At 41.5% G+C, this 9762-nt stretch overlaps 2 protein-coding genes across 2 annotated transcripts; one reads left to right on the top strand and one right to left on the bottom strand.

Annotated features, from left to right (window-relative positions):
* The first annotated feature begins 2590 nt into the window (after positions 1 to 2590).
* On the top strand, positions 2591 to 4012 carry LOC117812751. Its single transcript, XM_034683664.1, has 4 exons — positions 2591 to 2849; positions 3109 to 3202; positions 3374 to 3461; positions 3629 to 4012. Exons 1-4 carry the CDS (start codon positions 2798 to 2800, stop codon positions 4010 to 4012), a joined length of 618 nt encoding a protein of 205 aa, XP_034539555.1. The 5' UTR covers positions 2591 to 2797.
* Positions 4013 to 4241: 229 nt separating this feature from the next.
* On the bottom strand, positions 4242 to 5774 carry LOC117812936 (putative nuclease HARBI1). Its single transcript, XM_034683929.1, has 2 exons — positions 5611 to 5774; positions 4242 to 5395 (listed from the first exon to the last, which is right to left on the bottom strand). Exons 1-2 carry the CDS (start codon positions 5749 to 5751, stop codon positions 4349 to 4351), a joined length of 1188 nt encoding a protein of 395 aa, XP_034539820.1. The 5' UTR covers positions 5752 to 5774; the 3' UTR covers positions 4242 to 4348.
* Positions 5775 to 9762: the final 3988 nt, after the last annotated feature.

The raw sequence follows: 9762 nt of genomic DNA, 5'->3' as shown, positions 1-9762 counted from the left end.
AGTTCTTAAAGGACACCTAAACCAAGGTCCTGGAGTGGCCCGTACAGAGCCCAGATCTAAATCCTGTGGAGAATCTGTGGCGGGTGCTCAAAGTGAACATCCATGCTCAGAAACGTTGTACTTTGGACCAGCTGGAACAATTTGCATTGGAAGAACTATTTGAAGAGGTTGTTGTCAGGTATGGCTCAGAGCGGGTGAACCATTGACTTCTAATGTCCAGGGGGGTAATCATTTTGGACGTGTCATTTTTACCTTTCCTTGTGTCAAATCATTGCATCAATAAAATATTCAAATCAAACTTAGTGAACATTTTGACTTTGTTATTTTAGAAACACATGAACTATAAACACTTGTTTTTAATGGTCATTTTCATGGAGAAATCAAGGGTTTTATCTGATTTCACAGGGGGGGGCTAATAATTTTGGCCTCAACTGTATACAATGATGCAGGCATAGCTCTTTGAATTGTGTTTATATTTTAATTATTGATGACTCCAGAGCACTCCCTTTAACAGGAGAGGATAAGGGACACTTGAAAAAAAAGTTAAGCAATATATATATATATATATTAATTCTCAGATTAAAGTAAGTCAGAATACTGAGAGTCACTCCACAGCTCTGAGTGTGGTGATGCATTCAGTGGACCTGGAAACAGTGGGACATCCCTACTCTGCAACATTTTATCTTGATATCAGATTTTGACTTTTTTCCTCAACATTCACAATCAACTTGTTTTACTGTAATTTAAATTTGAGAAGAAATTCCAAATGTTGATGTTAAACTCTTAATTTAAACTTTTCTTGAAGTGCTTAATGAAAGTAATCTTCCTCCTCTCAGTGGGTGCTTCTCAAAGCTCTAAACGTCCATCCTTGCGTCTCTTCCTCACGTCTTAGTCCCGCCCACCAGAGATGTGAGGAAATGAAACCAGAGGAGAGAGGAGAGAGGAGATTTGTATTTAGAGAAATGAGACGTCCTCTCCTCCGGAGCGTCATGTGAAGTAACGTCTGTTTGTGATGACGGCTTTAACAGCTGTTTGTGTCTGCACACATGTCCACTGTAATAACTCTGATAGATATAAACAGTGACAGAGCTCTGTCTCTGTGTTTACATGTTTAACACACACCTGTTTAACACACATGTTCACTGTAATAACTCTGATCAATATAAACAGTAACAGAGCTCTGTCTCTGTGTTTACCTGTTTAACACACTGCTCTCTGTTTATTCTGTCCTGAAGCATCACGGATCGATTCATCAGTAAAATGCCTCATTATTAAATTATTTATTACTTTAAGGGAAAATATAAACCATGCAACTCTTGTCAAACCTCGTGCTCATTTATGATCAGCCTCGTATGAAACTTTATCAACCTGACAGGAAATATAACAAGTGTTTTTACTAACAGACAAACTTTACTGTCAGACTTCTCTTCATGAAGAAAATGAGAACAAACAGGGAAACTAACAGGAGGAATAACTGATCATTAATATATATTCTATCAAAGTTGTTAGACTCTATTAATCTATTTCATTAGACAGTGACTCTGACAAAAACAATCAGATATAACATAATCCATCCTCTGTTATATTGAATTGATGATTTTACGATCAGTATATTGTTTTTAAAACTCACATCAAACACTTTTTAATCTCAGCTCATCACAAACAGACTGTTTAGAAACTGACGTATGTTTATGATCTGTTTCAGGGCACCCTTAGTGACTGTTTTAATGTCTGTTTCAGGGCACCCTTAGTGACTGTGTTAAGGTCTGTTTCAGGGCACCCTTAGTGACTGTTTTAATGTCTGTTTCAGGGCACCCTTAGTGACTGTGTGAAGGTCTGTTTCAGAGCACCCTTAGTGACTGTGTTAAGGTCTGTTTCAGGGCACCCTTAGTGACTGTTTTAATGTCTGTTTTAGGGCACCCTTGGTGACTGTGTTAAGGTCTGTTTCAGAGCACCCTTAGTGACTGTTTTAATGTCTGTTTCAGGGCACCCTTAGTGACTGTTTTAAGGTCTGTTTCAAGGCACCCTTAGTGACTGTTTTAAGGTCTGTTTCAGGGCACCCTTAGTGACTGTTTTAATGTCTGTTTCAGGGCACCCTTAGTGACTGTTTTAAGGTCTGTTTCAAGGCACCCTTAGTGACTGTGTTAAGGTCCATCTTTTCTCTGTTATTAAACTCAGCTGATGTTAAGTTTCAGTTAAGTCCGAGCCCTGCAGGGTCCAATCGGGGAGTGATATCCGATAAGGGGGCGTGTCTGTCAGAGAAAAGACTTCCGCAAAGTCTGCTCTCGTGTTTCCTCGATTATCCCTCCTCGGATCAGTCTCCTCGCTCCTCTCTCCTCCAGCAGTGTTTAGAGCTTTGGGACGCAAGTTAAAATGGCACGTCAGTAAGTACTTCCGGTTCGGCCGAGGAGCGAGGAGACTGCAGTTTAGAGCTTTGAGAAGCACCCAGTGTTCTTCCTCTCTCCAGGTTTTAATGCTCTTCAGTGAGGTTATTTATTACTTCAACTTCAATAAAGTTGTGTTACTTTTATTTTTAAACGGACAACATTCAACCGGAAGTACTTCTAACTGGAGCGCATGACTCTGGCTGTGTCCGAAATCACTCCCTATCCCCCATATAGTGCACTATATAGTGGATACGCCATTTTGTAGTGCTGTCCGAATACTGAGTGAGCATGGTTATACACTATATAGTCCACTCAATGTATCCCACAATGCATTTTGAAAAGTAGTGTATGAGCGATGTTCACTATACGAGCAATATATCCCATCATGCATTGCGGTTCAAACAGAAGAAATGGCTGACAGACAGGAACGCGAAGGCGGACGGCGGGAGCTGACTTACAAATGTAAGTACTTTTAAAATGTTGGACGATTGTTTCACTTTGGATGTCTGCTTTTCAGGATTATTAGACACGTTATAACTTGTATATCACAGGTACTATAATTACGCCTCTACGGTAAAAACCCAGCTAGCCAACATTAGCCTTAAGCTATCTGTTAGCCACCATTGGTAGCATTGCTAACTAGCGTTATCAGTACATTGCACTGTTGTTTCACGATAGTACCGGAGCAAAATGTATTGTCAATTTATATTATTGTGTTCAGGGACTGACGATGATGTGGCCCAGCTGATCAGGCTGAGGGGGGAGAAGGACCACCTCTTCAGCGGGAGGCGGTTTGCTGCTGCTGCAGGATGGGAGTGAGACATTTAAATATGATTATTAGGTTTCTTATTGGGATGTGTAATTATATTGGAGGTTTAATGTTCTTGACTTATACCTTTCTAGTAGGCTATAGTTATTAATGATTTTGATACACTTTGTAGGCTATTGTTTAATATATTTGTATGTTTGTTTTTTTCATTTTGAAGAAATGTGCTGAAAGAAATGAGGCTGGCGGACCGAGTCGGTCCTGCAAGAGCGGCAAAGAAGTGGGAGAATTTGAAGAAAACGTACAAGGTTTGTACTTGTTGTATTTAACTGAAGCCCTAGGTAATTAAAGTTTACATAAAAAATGGGACTTCATATTCTCCTTTAGTATCTTCCTTTGTAGTATTCGGCATCTGAAATTAACTTTAACATGTATAATTGTGCATAGCTACTAGTTGATATGTATGTGTGTGCAGGAGCTCAAACAACCACCCACAGGGAGTGGCACTGAATCAGGGGAGGCAACTGCTGGGACATGGAAGTGGTTCTCCCTCATGGATGCGGCAATAGGTGGGAGGCCATCCATAAGGCCTCCATGCCTCATTGCCTCAGCCTGGGGAGACAACTCTCTCGTGTCCCAGCCAGAATCCCCTGATTCAGTGCCGTCTGACTCTGAGAGAGAGCCAGAGAGAGGGACAGAGGAGGCAGGGCCAGCACCAAAGAGGCAGAGGAGTGCTGGGGACAAAGTGCTGTCATTTTTGGAGAGGGCTGAAGAAAGGGCAGAGGAGAGAGCAAGCAGAGATGAGGCCAGGGAGGAGAGATTATTGAGTGTGTTAGAAAAGATTGTTGAAAAAATGTAATAAAATGAATGAATGAAAAAGCTGCACTTTAAAATGAATGTTTTATAAATCAGTCTTTAACATGAACACAAACTTGAAAGAACTGATTTTGAAAGAATTGATACAGTATGTAGATTTTAAACAAAGCAGAAAGAACAAATATAAACAACTGATAACTACTAATAACTACATATTTACAACTATTAACACTTATGAATAATTAACTATTTACATGAATTGAAGTCTTAACAATTTTGCTCTATCTTAAATCTAACTACATATTTACAACTATTAACACTTATGAATAATTAACTATTTACATTAATTGACGTCTTAACAATTTTGATTATTTTGGTCCTAAATATAGTCATGATCGTCCAGAGCTGGCAGATTTTCCACCGGGGCTGAAAGGGCAGCAGCCATGCGTACCCGCAGCCGCTCCCCACACTGCGAGTCAGGCTGAAGCTGGCCGTCCCCATCATCCGGCCTCAGTGCCTCTTCCACTGGCTCCATTGTGTCTCCATCCCTCAGGCAGAAATTGTGGAGGATGGCACAACACGCCACCACCTCCACAGAGAACACAGGGCTCACCTCAAGGGCCTTGAAAAACACTGAGCGCCATCTGGCCTTCATGATGCCAAAGGCTCGCTCGATAATTGAACGGGCCTTTGAATGGTGCCGGTTAAACCGGGCTTCCACTGCCCCTCTCACAGGCTCCCTGTAGGGGGTTATCAGGGTGATGGGCTGTGACAGACAGGGGTATCCCCCATCACCCAAAAGACAGTATCCTTCAGGTGGGTACAGGCTCTGAACAAAGAGGGGGCTGTTCTTTAAAACCCTCGAATCATGCACTGACCCTGGGTACCCAATAAAAACATCTAAAAATTGACACTGGTGGTCACACACAGCCTGCATCTGAACAGAATAAAACAACTTTCTATTAAAATAACATTGAGCATCATGACTTGGCGGTTTAATTCTAATGTGGCAGCCATCAATGCTGCCAACAACATGATTAAAAGCTGCAGATCCTGCCAGGTTTTCAAAGCCTGCTCCAATCCTCGCCAGGTCATCCTGGGGTGGCAAGCAGATGACCCTGTTCTTTAGGCCGTTGACTGTCTTTGAAACTTTGTGAACAATGTCATGTATTGTTGAGCGGGGAATGCCAAAGGCTCGTGAAACCACCCGATAAGATGTGGCACTTGCCAACCAAAAGAGAAAGACGAGGATCTCCAGATCAAATCCCCAGCCGTGGTCTGATGGTGAGCGCAGGATCTCAATCAGGTGGAGTATGGTGGGTCTGGAGAGGCGGAAGTCGGGACGGAGGTCACTTTGGCCATCGAAGCACATGGCCAGAACTGGTACACAGCGGTTCACTTGGCAGTACTGAGATTGATGTCTGAACTGAAAATAAAGATATTTTCTCATAATATGATGCTTTGAAATTTTATGTGTTCAAAAGGTATGTAAAAATTACTCAGAAGATTTATGTGGCTACAATACTGTGACATATGTTTCCCCAGCAGGTGGTGTAGTCTGACATTATGACATTACATACAGTAATTCCACATTATCTAATATATCTAATATAAACGGACTAATATCATCTTTTAACTTACAGTTTGGCTACGTCTTGCTAGTATAGCAACGACGGCACGTCTCAGTCTTCTCTGTCTTTCTCTTCTTACTCTGATTCTTCTTCGAAGCATGATGAGTTGAAGAAGAGTCAGAAGAAAAGCAGAAATATTCACAGGAGGCATCTTTCGGCCGTGAAGTGAGGAAAGTTTGGGAAAACGTTTGAAACGGAGTGACAGTAAAAGTCAGGCACGACAAACAAATAGGTTGTGGCGGGAAAGTATTGTTGGTATTTATTTATTAAAATAATGTGTAATACATTTATTTATTACATTTGATTATTGTGACAAAATATACTGTTGAGTATAATAAGTTTAATATTAGTTATCACTGAAATCCATGCCGTTTTACAGTGTTTGAGAAATTATATTTGCTAATATCAAACTTCTAACTGTAAATCCCCAGCCGTCCATGAGCGACGTCATAGTTGTACGACAGTGATTACGTCACTGTCAGCGGCCGGTCAGTGAGCGAGTAGTGTCCGAAATGTTGTTTTAATTTTGCTGAGTGAGTGAACTATATAGTCAACTACATCTAATTCACTTTATAGTGAGTAGGGAGTAGGGAATGAGTGAGTGATTTCGGACACAGCCTCAAAATGGTGACTGGTTGGCGCGATAATTCTGTCTGAGTGTTTTTGTCTTCATGGTAGAGTTTAAGGAAGTTTGATAGAGAGCTAGCTGTGTTTGTGAGAGTTTAAAATGTCTAAAGTCCACACACTGAGAGGTTTAGTGAAGCAGAGACTGACTGCGGCTGCTGAAGAGATATTTGAGCTGTTTGAAAGAACGATAGCAGAGTACGAGGAGCAACTTAGTCGATCAGCAGAGGAGAACCAGCGACAACAGAAACTACTGGACGCTGTTTACAACCCGGAAGTCCTCTTACACAGAGCAGGTCTGTTCTCTCTTCTTTAATCTTCTATGAACTTAAACAAGCCGCTTTACAACATGAGGGCTGCTCTATTCTGAGCTGTACGGTCATTTAAAGGTGACATATCACGCTTTTTTCATCAATATATATTGGTCTAAGAGGTCCCCAAAACATGTCTTTAAAGTTTATGCTCAAAAAAACACTTTGAAATCAGATTTTGGTCTGCCTGAAAAACCCTCTTCATCAGTCCTCCTCAGAACACTCTGTTTTCCCTCTGACCACGCCCCCTCAGGAAGTGGATGTGCCTCGGCTCTCCGGCACGTTGATCTAATGTTTACATGTTGGCTGAATATACACGGCTGCTCAGAGATCACGTTACTTCAACCCTCTGAATCTGATCCAGAATCTGATCCTGACGGAGAGGCGCCTGCAGCAGGACCTTTCTGAACCATTGGTCACAGATTTAGTGTTTCTTGTTGTTTTATTTATCAGTATGTAGACGTGTGTCTTGATACACAGCTACGAACATGTAGCTATGTGGCTATGCTAACTAGCGCTAGCACTTATCCATGATAAATAAAAATCATCCACTAGATCTTCAAATCTGCAGACGTGGGGAGTAAAACCGACCTCTGCCAGAAAGGCAGCAGGACCTTTCTGAAGGATTGGTCACAGATTTAGTGTTTCTTGTTGTTTTATTTGTCAGTGTGTCTTGGTACACAGCTACAGCTACAGCTATGAACATGTAGCTATGTGGCTATGCTAATTAGCGCTAGCACTTTTCCATGATAAATAAAAATCATCCACTAGATCTTCAAATCTGCAGACGTGGGGAGTAAAACCGACCTTTGTGTTTATTAAGACAGCCTACAACTAGCATGCCTCCCTCCTAAGCTCCTTGTTAGCACACATGTGTGCAGGTAATGAAAAACAGAGGAGGGATTCAGTATTATTTTATACAGTCTATGGGCTGAACAAGCTCCGAGCTCTGACTCCGTGACAGACCGGATATTGTTGTTACGTAACAAAAACACTGAAGTCTGAAACGGCTCGTTTCACACACATTTACAGAAAGGTGTAGAAATCAGAACAGGGGCAGAATGGATTTTTTTCATTCTCGGGGGGTTTGTAGACATGCCAGGGAAACATATTTCAGGTAGAGAACCATTAAAAAGTCCATTTTGCATGATATGTCACCTTTAAGGGCTGACAATGGTTAGAATTTCTGTTCCTGAAGACAATCTGCATAAATCAGCATCAGACAACTCATCAGGTTAGTCTTTTCTCTGTAGTGGAAATCACTGTAAAAAAAACAGACATGACTCTGTAGTGGAAGTCACTGCATTAAAAACAGACATGATTCTGTAGTGGAAGTCACTGCATTAAAAATAGACATGACTCTGTAGTGGAAGTCACTGCATTAAAAACAGACATGACTCTGTAGTGGAAGTCACTGCATTAAAAACAGACATGACTCTGTAGTGGAAGTCACTGCATTAAAAATAGACATGACTCTGTAGTGGAAGTCACTGCATTAAAAACAGACAGGACTCTGTAGTGGAAGTCACTGCATTAAAAACAGACATGACTCTGTAGTGGAAGTCACTCCATTAAAAACAGACATGACTCTGTAGTGGAAGTCACTGCATTAATAACAGACATGACTGCAGTGGAAGTCACTGCATTAAAAACAGACATGACTCTGTAGTGGAAGTCACTGCATTAATAACAGACACTCTGTAGTGGAAGTCACTGCATTAATAACAGACACTCTGTAGTGGAAGTCACTGCATTAAAACCAGACATTACTCTGTAGTGGAAGTCACTGCATTAAAAACAGACATGACTCTGTAGTGGAAGTCACTGCATTAAATAAACAGATATGACTCTGTAGTGGAAGTCACTGCATTAAAAACAGACATGACTCTGTAATGGAAACCACTGCATTAAAAACAGACATGACTCTGTAGTGGAAGTCACTGCATTAAAAACAGACATGACTCTGTAGTGGAAGTCCCTGCATTAAAAATAGACATGACTCTGTAGTGGAAGTCACTGCATTAAAAACAGACAGGACTCTGTAGTGGAAGTCACTGCATTAAAAACAGACATGACTCTGTAGTGGAAGTCACTCCATTAAAAACAGACATGACTCTGTAGTGGAAGTCACTGCATTAATAACAGACATGACTGCAGTGGAAGTCACTGCATTAAAAACAGACATGACTCTGTAGTGGAAGTCATTGCATTAATAACAGACACTCTGTAGTGGAAGTCACTGCATTAAAAACAGACATTACTCTGTAGTGGAAGTCACTGCATTAAAAACAGACATGACTCTGTAGTGGAAGTCACTGCATTAAATAAACAGATATGACTCTGTAGTGGAAGTCACTGCATTAAAAACAGACATGACTCTGTAATGGAAACCACTGCATTAAAAACAGACATGACTCTGTAGTGGAAGTCACTGCATTAAAAACAGACATGACTCTGTAGTGGAAGTCACTGCATTAAAAACAGACATGACTCTGTAGTGGAAGTCACTGCATTAAAAACAGACATGACTCTGTAGTGGAAGTCACTGTATTAAAAACAGACATGACTCTGTAGTGGAAGTCACTGCATTAAATAAACAGATATGACTCTGTAGTGGAAGTCACTGCATTTAAAACAGACATGACTCTGTAATGGAAGTCACTGCATTAAAAACAGACATGACTCTGTAGTGGAAGTCACTGCATTAAAAACAGACATGACTCTGTAGTGGAAGTCACTGCATTAGTTGTTCATGTCACCTGTGTTGTTGTATTTCAGTGTTTCCTGCAGACGTCCAGCAACTTGGGGGGAATAAAGAAGAGGTTCCCTCTGAGCAGCAGGAGAGTCCAGACCAGGAGGACCCACCAGATCCACCACACAATAAAGAGGAACAGGAGGAACTGTGGATCAGCCAGGAGAGAAACCAGCTTCAAGGACTGGAGGAGGCTGAGACCAGCAAGGTCACATTGACTCCTGTCCCCGTGAAGAGTGAAGATGATGATGGAGAGAAACCTCAGCCCTCACAGCTTCATGAAAACCAAACTGAAGAGAACAGAGACACAGAGGGTTTGAAAACAGAAGAAGATGAAGAGGAACCTCAGTCCTCACAGCTGTCTCAAATACAACCTGAACAGATGGAGACACGAGCTGATGGAGAGGACTGTGGAGGACCAGGACCAGACAGGAGCGGGGATCCAGATAGTGAGGTCACGAAGGAAGACTCTTCT

Source organism: Notolabrus celidotus, chromosome 5 (genome assembly GCF_009762535.1).
Source record: "Notolabrus celidotus isolate fNotCel1 chromosome 5, fNotCel1.pri, whole genome shotgun sequence".
Taxonomy (NCBI): domain Eukaryota; kingdom Metazoa; phylum Chordata; class Actinopteri; order Labriformes; family Labridae; genus Notolabrus; species Notolabrus celidotus.
Note: the sequence above shows the minus strand (reverse complement) of the source record. Positions and strands in the feature narration are given on the sequence as shown.